Here is an 18,174-nt window from a genome sequence, read left to right as displayed (position 1 = left end):
GGGTTAACCCAGTGTTTCTGTGGTTAGGATGGTGGCGGGCTTCTGTTTTTAAGCTCAAAACAATGATCACAGTACAACCCCTACTGCGAACATAGTCGTGTGAATCCAGCTTACTCTTGCTCCAGAAGAAGAATAGCTCCACTGGTATGAAGAAGCAGCAAAAAAAGGCATGCTGTAGAGCTCAGGCCAGTTTTAACTATTATGACGTATTTAAAAATCGCAGAACTCACACAGGCAGCCAAGCTCTCACTGAGTTGCCTAAGACTACTGCATGAATCAGGACCAGAGCAAGGATTAAGATTCAGGCTGTCTCAGCTCCCTGTTCTGGGCTCACATTATTCCTCGGTCTTAACAACAGATCAAACTTAAGGCAGGCAAAATAGCAATTTTTTTTTTAAATCAAAAAAGGGTGGTATTAAACAGTTTCTCCCAAAGAAATTAAATGGCTCACTATCCCATAAATCACTCCATCCTCTGACAACTGAGTTGCCAAAAGGTCACCCTGCTCACACTGAACAGCTGCTCAAGAATCTTCACCAGTTTAACATTAACACCCCCAAAATGAGTTTGAATTTATTTCCTCCCCTCTTTTTCAAAAAGCTCTTTGATTTTGTGAACCCTGAAGGGGTCAGTAAGGACATCAGAAGGAAGGTGGATGGAATACAATATTCCTTTACCAAAGCTTTCCTCTTCTAAAATGAGATACTGCATGACCTCTGTCTCAGGCAGTGCAAATTATGTATGCTTAGTCAATAGTTGAAGTGACCCCCAAAGTGTCTAACGGTAGTGTTAAGTATGTGCACAAGTGCTTGCAGACTCAGCACGCTGTGTGTGCCCCTCCATCAGCCAGGTTTGCTACTTACGCCATTTAAGCTCCCAAGATCTTTCACCCAGTGCTCATCTTTCTCCTTGTCATAGTTGATTACAGCATGCTGCTTATCAACACTGCGGGACTGGAAATGAAAACAATGAATGTGAGGCTGGTCAGGCATAAGAGACAATTTAATCAAAGCAACATTTAGACATTAAACTAACCTGATACAGGGGGGATGGGAAGGGAAGAGGGAGAGAAGCACAAAGGATTAGACATTATTACTACCATAAATAACCAAAGGATAAACATCAAACGCGTCCATGGTTGTTCTAAACAGTCCACTGAAGACAATACGCTATTCACGTAAAAATCACTGAAAGCTGTCAAGACTATGCCAGGATTTCAATATAGTGTATCAATACACACTGAAAACAAAACCAGTCACACTGAAAGCCTGGGGGGCAGGTTCTCAGCCAGTGCAAACTGGAAGAGCTTCATCTTTCACCAGCTGAAGCTGGTGGCCTCAACACTGGGGACATTCCTATTTGGGATGATTTCTTCCTATTTTTCAAAGGGAAAGAGAAAATTGTTTCCTTAACTTACAAATCAAACTTACTCACAACAATGTATATTGTTTCCAGGACTATGTGCTGGAGTTGATTTAAATTCTAGGATGTTTTCCAAGTTGGAGGAAGGTTACTAAACTCAGGATAAGAAAGCAAGCTACTCTAGGAAACTTTGAATTTAAAAACAGCTTTGGGAACACTGAACTGGACAGTGATTTGGTCCCATTGACTTTGTCGCAATCCACACATACCAAACATTTCTTCAAAGCAGAGAATGACACTTCAAGGGGAGTACTGTTGGACTGTTTTCTGAAGGGAGTGTTAAAACAAAATCTCTTAATAGTTTTGAAATATGACATAAGTGTTATAGCTATAAAGACACCAGATCTTCTTTATTTAGACTCCTTGCCCTTTTCCTCTGATAATTTGACTCTTGCTGGAGCTGACTGCAACCAGTGACTGAAACTAGTCAATCCAAGTAAATCCATCAACACGTGTACACGTTGCAGAAACCTCTCTGACAGACCGACTGAAAGGAAGAGCAGCTACCAAAGTAGGGAGACAAGTCAGACTCCAAGCCAAATAATTCTCCTCTTCCTGGGCATCAACCAACCAGGTCTCGCGGAAAAGGAAAGTTGCTCCCTTTCCGAAGCACGAACACTCTGGTTTTCACAGTACCACTCTCTTTCACTCACTGTTTCAGAATTCCTTGATGAAAACACAGAGGCTTTTTCCTGACAAACTGTTACCATTTGCAAGAATTTCTTTTTCCCTGCTGATGTCAAGTACACTGACAATATCCCAATAGCTGACAAAATGTCAGCTCCTCTCCTTGCAGAGCACATGTCAACCCAGGAGACCTGTCCTCCAGAAGAACCCCGAAGTATCAATACAAAGCAAGCACATACTCGGCCAGAACACTGCCCTTCCACTTTGCGACACTCCTGACATCATCTACAACATGCAAGCGGAGGCAGGAGGAGAGGGGAGAGAGCAGGTCCAGCTGCATCAGCAATACAGTTATCCGTACGCTGCTGACTTTACAAGCAGTGCCAGTTCACACAAATCCCAGCTGAAAAACGAGGCAGAGCTAAAGGCTTTGGTGCCTGAATGGTGCTGTCAAAACAGCAATCATGTCACAAAAAAATGACTGACAGCTGGTGGAACAAATGAAGACAACACATTTGGGGACATCCCACTCCTACCTCCTGTTATACCAAGCCCTAAATGCAGGAAGCAACGCACAGCAAGGCCCTCCAACGAGGGACAGGCACATGGACCTTGGGCGTCTCATGTGGCTTCCATGCTTGGCTATAACCTCTTACCCCAAACAGGCAGGCCCGCATCTCATGCATCTGCAGTGCGAAGATGCTGCTTCTCTCCATTACCAATCACATTAGATGCAGCTTGTTAGTCTACTGTGGAAGCACCCAAGTGGCTGAGTCAGGTACACCTGGCGATCAGTTCCCATCCTTACCTCAGGAGGGTCTGTGGATGCTGCCCAGGACCTGCCGGATGGGACCGCCTCCAGCCACAGCCTTGCACATCCCCGGAGCTGATGCTCCATGGGCTGGGGTGGACCTGACCTGCCACACGGTCCCTCAAACCCTGCAGGGAAGGATGCGAGGGGGGCTCCTTCATCTCCCTGCCCACCACGGTCCATTCCCACAACCGTCAGGCCTCATGGGCACTGAGCCTGGGCTGGGACTCCTGCGAAGGCTCACTGCCCCAGACTCACAAATCTGAGCAGGAAGACCATCCCCATGCACGGCACGGGTGGGACTCCCCCCTTTCACCAGTAACAGGCCTTTATATGATGCCATTTCACAGGTCTTCATTCCCGAGGGCACATACTTTGCACCAGGAGACATGGGGAGATATGAAAATGGAGAACAGCAGAGGCAAACAGGGGTCTGAACTGAAGCATATCTGCAAGGGTCACCGCTGCAGGCCTCCCCCACCACGGCACCGACACCCACATGCTTCTCCCCTTCCACTCGCCCAGAGCCGGAAATGTCACAACCTCACCCGCGGTTTCTCAGTGCCAAAGACTACATGGCTGTGCGTTCAGGACACATGGCCATTGCCCCCAAAGTGAGAAACAAAGACGACAAAAGAGATGCTGAGAGGCAGTTTCAAGACCGTTGAACACCTCTCGTAGCAGAGTTTGCTTTAGCATTTTTTTAGCATGTCGCAAAGAAATTAATTTAAAGGTTAACAGAATTTAAAGACCTAACTATCCCTTTAGCCCCCTTCCAATGACAGAAAGTCTTTAACCCCAAAAAGTCAGCGCAGAGAAAAAATGAAGGCAGATTCAATCTTGTACCAAGCCACAGCTCCTTCAGAAGAAGGTTTACCTCAGGGAACAGCTGTCTCCCAAAACTTCAGTTTGCCCTGGATCCAACCCTGATATAAGTTAGCACAGCCTTTAGACTACTGTATTTTACAACAGCTGAGTAGAGCCAATCAGGGCTTCTAAACCAGGCAAGGATCATCACAGGGAAGCAGAGAGGAATTCCAGTGCTTTGATGTTCCTCTACATAAAAACAAGGATAGGTCACCAAAGGAATAAATTTATGTCATGATTTCCCATGTTCCAACAAAGTTTCATCTGTATTCAGACCGCACTTTGCGGAACGAGTCAAAATGGTAGAAGGCAGAATCTGTGCCACAGTCCTGGAACTACCTCTCAGCATCTCTTTAAAGAACATGGCAAACTGTTACACAGATAGTAGTGAAATTTCAGGCTTTTGTGCAGAAGAGAGGATTTTTCTCAGTTTTGTTTATGTTAAAACAGCAAACTTCACAAGAACTACAACAGGAGTTCCTAAGGGCTTGTCTCCAAGGAAACCAAACTTAAAATAACTAAAATTGCACCTTATTTATTTCAATGCAGAGCTGCCAAAGGTCACTCCTATTTGAGAATGAAGGTGCTGTTTATTTTGGCGTGACTTACATTTACCATCAACTGCTCTTTCTTGCACTGACAGCAGCAACCTAAAGGCTGATCATTCTTTTGTTCTTGGAAAGGAGCAGAACGCCTCAATCCCACTTCCAAACAAAAGACTCACCCGTTTCCAGACCGCCAACGGGTGAGAGCACAAAAGCAGTCCTGCTAAGTCACTTCAGACTAGCAGTTCAGTGGTTTCTAATCCATGAACCCTTGGATGACAGAAGGCGATTTAAGACACCTAAGTCCACGCATGCTATAGAGTGGTCTACGGGTGTGGACTTCTCAAAAGTCTGCAGCTCCACTGGAAAGGCTTTTATGCAGCTATAAACTGAAAAGTTGCAATAAAGTTGACTGAATCACAAATGTAAAGAGGACTCCCCAGTTTAAATATACATTTGCACTGAATACTGAGCCTTGATCACACTCAGTCGCAACCTCCACAACAAAAGACAAAACTGATCGATGTATTTGGAAGGATGCAGGGGGCGGGGAGAACATACTGCTCAAGTGGAAAACCACTATGTGAACTTCCAATGACAATCAAGTGCTAAGAAACCAGAAATGCCTATACCCAAAAGTTAAAAATAAGACATAACTGGTTCACCCTAGCACCTAATCTGTTTCTCTGGAGAAGCACTTCTAAGAGAGTGAAAAGTGGTTTTTGACTACTATAAGAATCACTTGGATTCTGCTTGCAACCAAACAAAACTAGAGCTGCAGCACCTCAGATGAAACTGAGGGCAGGGAAAGAAGGCAGGGAACAGAGATCTCCTAAACACAAGTGATTCGCAGGCAAAAAATAAGGCTACACACTGAGAGGGTGGGAATGAAGGAAGAACACAGAGTTCTCACCATGTCCCGACACTGGACCTGTTACTGAATGAAAACACCTCCTCAGGAAAACACAATGTGTGCTTTTCTGAATAATAACATTTACCTTTTCTGAATGAAAAATGTGGATGGTGATTTGATACTATACTAAACTCATCCAGGGCTTGCATTTCCAGACATAAAAATCACTTCCTAATATAAGGCTGTCCTGCTTCTCCATCATACTATCTTCAATGCATCATGTTTTAAATACCTATTGGACAAAATGCACATGCTGCACACATCTGAAAAGAGGGGTATTTTATAACTACCCTTTCCTCCAAAATTATATTAAACAGGCAATATCTCCAAATCACAGATAGGAATTTTACTCCATGAGTAAAATCCTATACCTATACCAACACTTTGCATCAGTCTACAATCAGACATTAAACCAAGCAGCATGCTTGTGATTCTCAAAAGTGCAAGCATCAGATCAGCACGAGTCCCCTGCTTAGCATGGGGCAAAGTAGCTTTACAGCAAAGTAGCTTTAAAAGTATGCAGGAGTCTCCATGGAAGAAAATATCACACACACTGGCTATGCATGCTGCAAAGAGCAGACACTCCACAGCTTTGTGTTTGGGGAAGGGTCTGACATACAGAACTCAACACTGGGGAAGAAAACATGAGCTGCAGAGATACCAAACAAAACCCACAAGGAAACAAGACCTGCTTGGGAAGGCAGGAGGAGAAACACAGCAAGGCAGCCTACATATCCCCAAAGGGTCAGGGAGCAGACGCAGCTCAGCTGTCTACCTAGATACAGATTCTGCTTTTTTCCTCAGCAGAGTTCCCATGGGCAAAAACCTACTGCTCAGGGTTGAGAGATTTGGACCTCAGCCCTGCCAGTGCCGCGAGGCATCGTGGAATTGGAGATAAAATAAACAAGCGAGAGCAGTTTCCCTATTCCTAACTGCAGCCTGCCGTGCATGTCTGGCACTAGATAACTGCAGTGCTCTGGTAGCAACACGCAATAAACATTTGCTCAAATACTTTCCATAGTGAACAGGTTACATTTCTGCCAGTACTGTGCTCTGCACAAGTATCCCAGTAAGGAAATACAAACCTCTCCAGTGTCCCACTTTAGAAGAAAGACAGGCAAAGCTATCTAAAAAATAAAAATAATAATAAAAAGACCCCACACTTATATTCTGGCCTGAAACATGCTTTTTGTTCCTCAAAAGAAAAACCCTGGGTAACATTTAATGACAAATAACACTAGTTTTCCCCCTTCCTTCACTATGCATTTAATATAGTTTTGTATATTGGTCACTTCAGTACTTTTCCAGAATCTCGGTGACTGCTCTATCCTGCCTCAGGCCATTACAAGGGAGACACCCCCACACAGGCGGGCTGATTGCTCCCAAGGGCATGTGTTGGTTTCTAAATGATTCTGCCTAAGCAGACAAACGTCTCTTAGGAAGTGTAGCCACCCTCATTTCAGCGCTGAGCCCACATTTTAGCTTCCAAGCTTCAGAGCCTCCTGCCTTCAGCTTTGCTGCAGTCAAGATCACAGACTTAGTAGATCTGTTGCAAGACCAAGGCCTGACTGTTCATGCAAATATAAGGCACTGAACAAAAGAAAAGAAATCCCCCAGGAAAATGAAACTGTAATCCCCACAGCTTGGCAAAGGGATTTGGAAGCTGGCATAGTTCCTATAACAATTTAACCCATTGTTTTGAGGTAGAAGTGGTTTCTGCTTGCTGGTTGCCCTTCCTTGAAATGAAGCACCGATCGACAGATGCAAGGTCAGGCCCTAACTGGAGGCAGGGAATACGCAGCCCACAGATGGGCTGGCTTTCACTTTGCTTCACACAGGAGGCGTGGAAAAGCCAAAATCTTGGGTGGGAGAGAAGGTGGGGTGTCTTTTTATAGCACAGTTGCGCTGTGTGCTAATGCCTGGATGAGGATTTCAGAGCACAGTTTGGCCCCTGACATGGAGAAGGTCCCCTCTTTCCCCATCCATTCAGCACAGGAACAAAAATCCCTCACTCAGCAGGCTCCTCGCCGAGTATGTGCAGCCCTCTCGTCCCCCAGGAACCAGCTGTCTGCAGTGCATTTCTTTGGCATGAGAGAACCAACACCTTTGCTCCCTTCTCTTAACTCTTCTTCAGCTTCAGGTGCCCAAGCATCTACCTATTTCAGGCTGTGCCGCCGTTAACCACCTCTTTCTACTCTGCCTCCAGCAACCAACTCTCCTCCCAGGTTTGCCTATCCTGTCTTCACAGGTCCTGCCATGTCTCCAGCCTCCTAAAAACCACATTTCCTTAGACAACTTAAACAGGAAACAATGAGAGACGCAAAAGCCAAAAAAACAACGTTATGCTTGAAAGTACAGGATGTGCATCCCTCATCTCATTGCTGCTGCCCAGCCACCTGGAAACACTGTCCATCAAAAAGCAGAGACTTCCCAAGGCAGAACCCTTCCTATCTGCCCGCAAGACACTTACTTCCCTTGTGACACCTAATAAACAAATGTCTCAGGATCCCGGCAATTCTTAATGCCCACAAACTGACTTAGGTGCCGGTTTACACCCTCTGGATAACTGCAGCAAAACAGCATGAGCAGGGCACAGCCCTGTCCTAGAAGCTAGAGCTTCCCACTCCACCCCTGCACTTCAACAGGGAAGGAGGTCAGCACACCAAAGCGAGAGAAGATTCCCCGTAACTTCTGCTGAGGGCCCCCAACACAGAAGTATTTTACAGACAGAGGGATAAGACTTCTGCGTACCAGTGAATCCACCTAGAAGCATCAGGAAAAACACAACCTACCAACTTCACTCCATCTGCTTCCTCCCAGCGTAATTCTGTAGACAAACTATACCACACCAATTCACACTTGTTTATGTATACATGTACTAAGCTGCATAGAAAGACACGTTACCACGTATGGTCTGGGGAAGGTAGGACATGCCAGGTCAATGAAACTTTGATTTGACCAGTCATAGCGTACACATTGAGCTCACAGTTGCACTGTATTATTTGCAGAGCACACCACGCATCCTGTGTACCAAACAAGGAACAGATCCTGTGGGGAAAAGGAATCAGGTAATGACACAGCGACAGATTGCATCTTCATGCCTGTGTACGCAGGGGTAGAAGCAGGAGCACACAGGCAAGCTTCACACTGGAATGTCATAATTGCTTTGCAGTTATAAACACTTAACTTAGCAATCATAAGAATGCTCTTTTAATGCCTGGAACACGTGCAATCTCCTAGCTTTTTACCAAAGCAAGCTAAAAAGAGGAAGACGTCCATTCAAGCAGTATCAAATTACCATTTATTCAGTTCACCAGCAGGACAGACTCGTATGTTCAGCTCACAACCCCCTGCTGCTTAACTGACTAATTGATACCATAAGCAACATGCGATGTCCCACATGGATCAGTGACAGATGCTTGGCTAGTAGCTTTCACAGCTATTTGCTGACACCAGAATAAAAGCAAGCCTTGAGCCAACCTCAGGTCGAGGGGAGATGATGCTCAGCAGCTCAACACCCACTTTCCCCACACTGACCTGCTTCCGCTCCGTATTTATCATCCTCCACCTCTTTGAGCCCTGCTGCTTCCCCACTCTTTGCTCCTCCTCTCATGTTGTACACACAGGAGCTTCTTGTAACACCTCCCTGCGCAGCCAAATCATCCTAATCCCCCCCTCCAGGTTAACTGTCATGGAATAGAAATTCACAATTAAATGCAAAGAGCTGGCCTGTGGCTCCCCAAGATGCAAACTGTTGGAGGCTAAGCAAGTATTCTGCAAGTATCATTATACTCTTAGCTCGTCCTCACACTTTCCTCGACAGCTTCTTTTGACCCCTGTCTGAGTCAGGATACTGAGCAAGATGCACCTTGATTTAATCTAGGACAATTGTTCTCACACTGAAAGTCTGTTCTCTTGCATCTCTGCATTTAGTTCCTCTTTGCCCAACCTGCGATAGTCCTGTCCTCTTTGTTTCTCATCTAATCTCTCCCTATACCAACCTCGCTCCCAAATGAAACATTTCCTAAAATAATAAGTCCCTATTGACCACACGCAAGCTTCAACTATTTTCAAAGGCTTGGACCTTGGCCAAATGTATTTAGATTATTGATGGGAGAAAGCAACATCCCTGACCTAGAAACTCCCTCTTGAAAAATGTCAAGCCCCTGGCTCCACAGCACCAGCACTTCAAAGAACAGGTTAAACTTACTTCTAAATATTTTACATGAAGGAAACAGCATTTTTCCTGCACTTGTTCTCAGAGAAGACTACAGAACTGAGCTGATCTCTTCCAGAGCATATTGCCTAAAACAGACACCCAGAATATAAACTCTCAACTCAAACAGTTACAAAGTTCAGCAAAGTCACAAGCACTTGAAAACGGAGTATTGTAACAGTAAATGCCAAGCTGCCTTAAACGACACGCAAGACAGAGACCACACCTAAGACAAAAAGCACCATGCCACCTGCACCAACTCCCGCTGTAACGCACGCTCACGGGTGCACACTCACGCACAGCGTACAAGAACATGCCCAAACCTTTGTTCTAAAAAGCAGCAAATACTCAAGGCAGCACTGGTTAAACGTTTACTTTCCCAGATTTTTTAATAAAAATCTCTCTCAAAAAAAAAAAATACGGAAGTCATGAAACTGCTTTACTCTTCTGTTAAATATTTACATTTGTTAAAAATATAAAAAGTTGTTTTGTTTAGGGGTGGGGGGAAAGTTTTAACATTTAAGTAAAAATTTTCCGTTTGCGGGAGGTTTACATCCCCCGGTACATATCCATCACATTAAGCAAATGATCAAAGCTGATAAAACTGGCAATTACATTTCCCATGAAAAATGTTGGGGGGAGGGAATTACTTCATTCTTGTTTGTCATGAAAAGCTCTTACTTCTCCAAAGTAGCATTCCCCAAAGTAAATGTTTTCAGAGAATTATTCCCCTACTCCCACCAAGATTTATAAAAAAAACATGCATTTCTTACAGGTCTGTCAAGGTCTGGACTCCATAACCTTGCTGCTTGTTGACTTAAGGAAGCCTATGAAACTATTAAAGGAATCAAGTATTGTGCTTCAGAAAAATGAGAGAATTGAGCTCTTGACTAGGCCTAACACTGTGCATGCCCGATTACTTTAATGCAAGGGAGAAAATGCCATGTAACGTTCAAACCCAATGTAAATCTCACATTTACTTGTACAAGAAGCTTTACAATACTGCAAAAACATTTAAAATATTTCTAATCCTATTAGCAGGTATAGAAGATTTCAAGGTAGATTATGTTTCTCCACTATCAAACCTACTTAATTTTAAGCTTGAAGACTGTGGTTTTCTTCCTCTCTTTGTTAACTAGAATGCAATTCTAGTACCTGTATGAAACAAGTAAATGCAAGTGAAAGTGAAGCTTTACTGTTCAGTGACAAAGCCATCATTTTTTGGTTTTTTAGGGATCTGGTACCTTGAGGCAACATTGCCAAGAAAATATCAAAAGACAAGAAACGCCTAAAACAGTAAAATAAGAAAGGCCAGACTGCAAGCTCTCCCGGACAAGGGTTATCTTTGTGTCATGTGTTTGCGCACGGTCTAATACACAAGGTCTCAACAGGGAACCACCAACCATAGCACAATGAAATCACTAAGTGGCAATAATCTTTGGGATGAAAAACACTGACCAGGTCATCCAGTCCATTCCCCAGACAATGCCAGTCTGTTCCCAACTGTACACCTGAAGGGATTAAATGCCAGTATCTTGAAACATATAAGCAAGGAAACTGTGCAGTGAATATACAGTTTCTGGGTCAGTCCCACTGTAGCCCCACACGGGAACATGACAGGTAGGAACATCACTGCAGAGAGCTTTGTCCGTCTGCTCTGGATGACCTCCCTGCTTCTTAAGCTTTCCCCAAGACAAACGGTTGTGCCAGTCTGCCCAACAGTTTTGTGACATGGACAGTCACAGTAGGAAAAAAGTCTATTTTTAGATCTCATCCTCCATCTGCTCACACACAACTTGGCTTGGATATCAAGTGTGTGCTTGCGGTCTCTCTTCTGCACCGAGTCTTACTACAAAAGCATGTCATCTGGAGCCTAAGGTAGCTCTGAAAAACATCTTCATAAGCAAAAGGCCAGGAAAAAAAAAAAAAAGCACTGTGCTGTTCAAAATGAAACCTGACATGTGATCTTAGAAACAGCTTTATTACTGGAGACAGTAAAATAATAATGTTTATAAAGGGTCACATGTCATTCATCCATGAACATAAGCAGCTGGCTTTTACAGACAGTGCGGAGCCTTCGTTCTGGCTAAATAATGAAAACCTCCTTTCCTACCACCACCTTTGAGTCCCCAAATACAACTCATTCCTCTCAGATACTGCTGGCTCCTCCCAGAATCCACTTTGCTTACTTTGTGGAAAAGAGCATGACAAATTTACAGTGACACAAGGTTGCTAGTCCACATGCAACACTGGCAAGCCAGCTCAGACTTGCAAAGCAGCATGAAATACTCCATGCGGTACGGAGCGGTTCACAGTCCACACTATCCAGTTAACCCTGAAATAAGCAGCACATTTTAAGCATGACTGAAATTTAGGTACTTTTATTTCGGGGTGCACAGCTTGAGATTTGTGATTTTCAGAATGATGAACCCTGACCATAAAGAAAATTCCAGTACCTTCAAAGGGTCTTAAGGTGGACAACCTAATGTTCAGTCCATTTTTGAAAACTAAAGCCACTGTATACATTTTCTCCCTTTTAGTCACAAGAGAACAAGGCAGTCAGGTTTTTGAGCAGTCAAATACAGACTTACAGAAAATATGAGGACATTTTTAATAGCCTCTGCATGTCTCACCAGTCAGACATGTGGAAACATGAAATAAAAGATAGCATGATTCATGGGAAAACCTAAACAAGAGATTTACTGCCGAACAGGAGTATGCTTCAGACTCCATCACTGCAGCCTAGCCATTTCATTAACTGCCAACTAGCACAGCAGTACAAATACTGCAAGCTTTCCTTCTGTGACCATAAAGTTTTATTACAGCTAGACAACACCTTAGCAAACAACTGCCTTCTAAGTACACCTCGTACAATGAGAACTTCTACCCCCTGAAGAGACCTCCTGCTCACATACCATACAAAATCCCTGGAGTAATTACAAACGCAGCCTGCCTGGCAGAAGATTAGCAAAAGCATTTAGGAAATACCTTTGCACAGGTCAGCAGCGGGAACCACGGGGAAGGGAGTCCCTGTGGGCATGAGGTTGCTTTCTAATGTTGCCACCAACAGCCACGTGGACATTCACGGCATGGGCCTAGCTGAAATATTAATTTTGATCCTGAGCTTGCACAAATCCCTGAGCAGAGCTGCTCCTGTCAAAGGCTCTTTGCGAGATTCCAGCCCCGTCTGTTTGGAGCGAGGTCCATTACTTTATGCTGTCAGACATCAGACCACAGTCAACACTTCAGACAAGTTGGATTAGGCCCAGCAAAAAGACATGCTGGTATGGAAAGTACTAACCCAAGTTGCAAGTTTGCAGGAGTAACACAATTACTTTGGCAACAAGAGGACACCACCAGCACAGCTGGAGTTTCTCTGCTAAACATTAGTATTTCCTACCATCTTAAAAAAAAAACTAAGTGAGAGATATAAGCACTGACAATTTAATCAAACTTGAATTAGAGAGAAAAAATAGACTAACAAAAAAAACTATTTCCAGGCCCCTCCAAATCACACATACTAGTGAACAGTACACATACTAAAAGCTACAAAAACAGTAACATAATCACTTACAGATCAGGACAGAATGGTGCATCTTTGCTTACTACTTCCAACTAACAAGATAGCTAATCTGTTCGATTTGATTAATCTCCCACCAGTACAGCTCCTATCCATCTGATGACATGGTTATTTGAAAGAAACCTCACTTGCACTTTCATGAATATCTCAAGTCTTCATGGGAACAGCAGACAGCATAAAAAAAAAGTTTATTTTAAAAGATTTCATTCGAAGAAAACATGTAACATCTTACTGATCCCCAGCATTACATTTGCATCTACTGTATCTCCAGAAGAAATAACAAAACCATGGTATTACCTGGAGCATCAATTCACAGTCATCTCTGCCGACAAATATCATCTCCCGAGGGAGCCGGTGGCGAATGCCAGTACTGCTCACCAAGAACCACGACGTCACGCTCATTTTGGCGCTTGGCACTTATTCTTTACACATCCTGAACACAAAAAAAAGGACACACAACTTTATTAAGTGTAGAAATACACCAGTATACAGCTGCAGTTCCCAAATTTCCCTGAGCCACGGGACCTGGTGCTGCCACTTGCAGATGCATTCACATGTTAAATTACTTGTGGCAACCGGCAGTCGTGAAGATTCACTGCCCGTGTGCCACGGGTGGGAGCCACAGCTCTAGAGCAGCGCAAATATTCCCACAGCAAAGTGGGACTGGGGATCTGATGGAAGGACCATTTCCAAAAAGAAGTATGCAGTTGAAGTCAATGGCTGAAAAGCAGAAGTATAGTTAAAAGAAAAAAAAAGACGACTTTCTTTTCCTGAACGTTTCCTGACCACTAGCAATTCATGGTGCAAGCAGCATAGCTCGTACTGCCCCCATCCTCAAAGAGCTGGGCCAGCACAGAGAAAGGTGACATAACCCGGCGCCTGTAACCTCTCACGGCACGCTCCAGGAGCGGCTGCACCGGTGCTGGGAGGAGCACAGCCTCCCTGTTGCTCACCCCACTTCCACACAGATAAGCTGGGAGCCCACAAGTCTTTCTCCCTCACCTCATGGGCACAAAAATCACTGCTGCCGTAGGGCAGGGAACACAAGCTGCAGCTCCCACCAGGGGATTTCGGGACATGCTGCCCCTCTTTCTCCTACAGCAGGGAGAGGAACTGGCAGCACTAACCTGTAAGGGCAGCAGCAGGCAGCTCTTATCGGGAACCCTCCCAGCCACACCTGCTTGGTGCTGCTGCTGCACACTGGCAGCATATCACATATTCTCCCTCTCCTCCTCCTCTCGCAGGATCACGTTTTCCCCTCCTCTCTCTCTCCCTGAAGAAGAAAAAAAAGTAGCACAAATCAGTCTCTCTCCTTCCCCTCACCCATTCCATCTCCCGAGATCAAAGTTGCATTTCTAAACGCGTGCAGAAAATGAGATCTTCATTTTTATCTGTGCTACGCTACTGTCCCCGGCATTACAGCTGCGCTCCTACGCGTCGGGAGGCCTGGGGCCAGCGGCTGGGAGGAAGCGCAGGTGACACCAGCGCAATAAAGCAGCAGAATTAACGACCTCCACGGGAAAAAGCAGATGGGGGGGGGGGGGGGCACGAAGAGAGATCATTTCACACAAACACCCCGGCACCCTCTGCGTTACCGCTCGGTGGTCTCGGGGAACGCTGCAGACACGGAAAAGAGCCTCGGGGACTCCCGGGCGAGCGTGTCCGTGCCCCTCTGCGGAGCACAGACCGCTGCTCGGGACGCCGGGGGCACCGCGCCCGCGCGGGGAGCCGCCTCGCTCCCCCGCACCTCGCACGGACGCGTTCCGCCTCCCCACCTGCGCGCCGCGGGGACGAGGTCGCGCCCCGCCGCCGGGGCCGGGGCCGGGCCCGAACAAAGCGCCGCGGCGAGCTGCCGGCCCGGGGCCCCCGCGGCGCTGCGGGGAGGCCGGCGGCGACCGACCGACCGCACCCGGAGGAGGAGGAGGGGGGGGGGGGTAGCGATGAAAAGGAAATGAAGCCCAAAACGCCGCAGCCCGCCCGCCCGCCCGCCCCGGGGGCCAGCGGCGCCCGGGCCCCGCCGCACCCCGCTTTTGTTCCGCGCCGGCGGCGGAGGCTGCCGCAGGCCCCGCCGCGGAGCCGCGCGCAGGTGCGGAGCGGCGCGGGGCCCCCAGCCGCGGGGCGGCCCGGCCCGGCCCTTTGTCCGCGCTGCGCGCCGCCCGGCCCCGGCCTGCCCCGGCCCCTACCCCTACTCCGGCCCCGGCCCCGGCGCCGCCGCCGCCCCTACCTGCTGCGGCCTCGGCGCGGTGGCAGGCCGCGCTGCGCCGCACCGCGCCGCGCCCCGGCAGCCGGCTCTGCCTGCCCCGCGGGCCGCTCGCGGCCGCCCGCCCCGCTCCGCCCCCCGCGCACGGCAGGTTCCCGACGTCAGGAGGCGGCTCCGGCCCCGGCCGCGGCCCGCTCGCCTCCGCCCGCCGCCCGGCCCGGCCCGGCCCGGCCCGGGGAGCCGCCCCGCCGCCCGCGGGGTCTCTAAGCGGCCGCCTTGTCCAAGGAGAGCCTCGGTGCCCCCGGCATTCTTCTTCCGAAAACCCTGGGTAGCCCCAGCCCTTCTCTTCTGAAGAGCTCAGGTGCCTCCCGGCCTCCTCTTCTGCAAACCTCGGGCACGTCCCCGCCTTTCTCCTTTCAAAACCTTGGGTGTCCCCTGACTTTTTCTTCCAAAAACCTTGGGAACCCCCCGGCCCTTCTCTTCCAAAAACCTTGGGCAAATCACAGACCTTCTCTTCTGAAAACCTCGGATACCCGCAGCCCATCTCTTCTGAAAACCTTCAGTATGTCCCAGCCCTTTTCTCCTGAAAACCTCAGGCATGACCCAGCCCTTCTCTCCCCCAAACCTTGGCCTTGCTCTGGGTCTTCACTCCTGAGAGCCTGGGGAACGTCCCTGACCTTCTCTTCTGAAAACCTCACGTACCCCCAGCCCTTCTCTCCCCAAAGCCTGGGGTACCACCCAGCCCACAACAACCTGGATTCCAGCATGTGACGTCTGCACATGTTGCTCATGCTACATGCAGGATGGTCCTGGTCACCCCAGGGTCCTGTCACCCTTGCATCTAAATGGCAGAAGTGACTCCATGGTATGCAGAGCTAAATCAGATTTCTGGATAATTGACTTTTCTACTGCTAATGAATACAAATAAGTCATGTACTTATACAGCATCTTTCATTTTGGGTTCTCAAAGGGGTTCATTGAACATTAATTAAGCTTTGCAACACCTCTCTGACACAAATGTGGTTATCCCCTACCTTACAAGGCCAAACAGGCAAGTCTGAGGTCATAGGAAGGGAGTTGCTACCTCCATTAACCACTAGAGTCCCATCACCAGCGTTGCCTCTCTGATCCTCTGCCTGAATTGGAGGAGGAGGTTGAAATTATTCTCAGCATGCATTCCTCCGGCCTCTGTGCAGGAAAGTGTCTACAAGGGATTGTCAAGACTGAATTAAAATCTCAAGGATTTGAGAATGGAATAAGAGCCTGGAACAGGTCCTGTAAAAGGACGTGCCATTTTATGGATTTTTTTTCTATTGCAGGTAACTGAAAAATCACTGAGACAAGTCTGAAGAGCAGTAACCTTTTTTTGTTTGTTTGTTTTGTTCCATTTGAAGGAAAACTGAGTATCATGATAATGGATCCAGCTATTTGCTGGTGCAAAAGATATTTCCCAAGTGCTACGTGCCCACAGCTCCAACAGAAGTCAGTGGAAGTGGAAACAGTAACAGCTACATACTGGCTCAGCTAGCACCCCATCTTCTCTCTGACTGTGGCCGCTAGGGGCTGCCAAGAAAAGAAATAAAAAGGAGGCTATTTCATAGTGACATGTCCCTGGTCTTGTCTTCCAGCCAGATGTCTCTACATCTTTGCATTTGTATGCTGTGCACCTATTTTAGAATATCATTTCTCAGTCACCTCTAGGAGCTCCCCTAGTTGTCCTTGATACTGTCTTTTAGAATTTTGGCTCAGGATGTAACCAAGTATTTACTGTAACAATGCCTGATTAGAGGGAAACTGTAGGTAAGATGCACCTCCCACTGTGAACAGTCCTACAGCAGTGTAACTCCGAGGAGTTACTCCTGACTTGCACCTCAGAATGAAGCTAATGTAATCGTGGCCCAGACAGAAAAGTGACTGGTCCTCTGGACGGAGCAGTGGGAAAGGTCACCCACTGCAAGACTCAAGAACCAGGGAGGGAGAAATGGGCTTCATCAGGACTGGGCAGGGGGATAGGGAAAACAGCACTTCTTCATTTCCCTCCTCTTTCTGAAGAGCAGTAGAACTTCATTATTGTTTAAGTGCTGGTATTATTGCCTTCTTTAATCAACATTCGAGTTCTTCTCTGGCAACTACATCATGCCCCAGGGCAATTTCAAGGTGTGATTATCTTCAAAGGCTTAAAAGCTGGCTGAGACTGCAGCATTTGTTTTTTACTGAAGTGTTCTTGCAATCTCCTCGGAGCTCAGCACCACACCTCTGCTGCACACTGCCTCCCTCAGACGCCAAGCAGGAGGACTGGGGGAACAATGGTCCTTTCTGGGGCATTTCAAAGACTGTTGCATCAAGCACTGGTATAATGTAATATAAACCCTTTATAAATAAAAATGGACTCCAACTATATTTTCCAGTTTGTCCTACAGTTGAGTCATGTTCTTATTATTGATTTAACTGATGTGCAGTTTAAGTTATTATAGGTATTATTCACTTCTCTCTGAACTACATTATTTACTGGAGAGGCTTCTCTGTTAGCCTATCTGTAGAATGGCTCTATACTGCTATAAGGAAGTAGGATAATTTACTTCTTTATACAAGCCTGCCATCTAGGCAGATCTTTGTTTTAAGTTACTATAAAAAGGTTAGTGTTTGCTCCAGTCTCTCTTTAAGCCTGGTTTTACCATTTCATTTATACATGTGTATTTATCTGAGCAGTCAGTACTTTCCTATTTATAGACAAGAAAAATAGTCCCTATTCGTGCCACGTATCTTCTGACCTGAGTGAAAACAGTTTAGGCCAAAACACTAGGCCTGGCTGAATGCTGCATTACAGCTTCTTTATTTTATTCCAGTGATCTAAAGGGAATAAGAAAGCTAATAGTTGGAGTCTTTCCTTCTCCTCTCCCTTCACCTCTCCCAAAATAGTGTGTGGGCACCAGGGCAGCAGAACAGCCCAGCGCTACCCCTTCATCTTGAAACCCCAGGCTGAGAGTGCCTCT

General features: G+C 46.7%; 1 protein-coding gene across 1 annotated transcript in view; it reads right to left on the bottom strand.

Moving 5' to 3' along the window:
- CEP170B (centrosomal protein 170B) overlaps positions 1-15,235 on the bottom strand; it is a 58,813-nt gene extending 43,578 nt beyond the window's left edge. The window contains exons 1-3 of the mRNA XM_067295071.1: positions 15,206-15,235; positions 13,279-13,414; positions 864-953 (exon numbers count right to left, since the gene is read on the bottom strand). Of these exons, the coding sequence (XP_067151172.1) occupies positions 864-953; positions 13,279-13,383 (195 nt within the window). The 5' untranslated portion in view covers positions 13,384-13,414; positions 15,206-15,235. The remainder of the gene's footprint in view (positions 1-863; positions 954-13,278; positions 13,415-15,205) is intronic.
- Between the last annotated feature and the right edge of the window lie 2,939 nt (positions 15,236-18,174).

The sequence above is a fragment of the Apteryx mantelli genome, chromosome 4, assembly GCF_036417845.1.
Source record: "Apteryx mantelli isolate bAptMan1 chromosome 4, bAptMan1.hap1, whole genome shotgun sequence".
NCBI lineage: Eukaryota > Metazoa > Chordata > Aves > Apterygiformes > Apterygidae > Apteryx > Apteryx mantelli.
The sequence above is the reverse complement of the archived record's forward strand: the minus strand, read 5'-3'. Positions and strand labels throughout refer to the sequence as shown.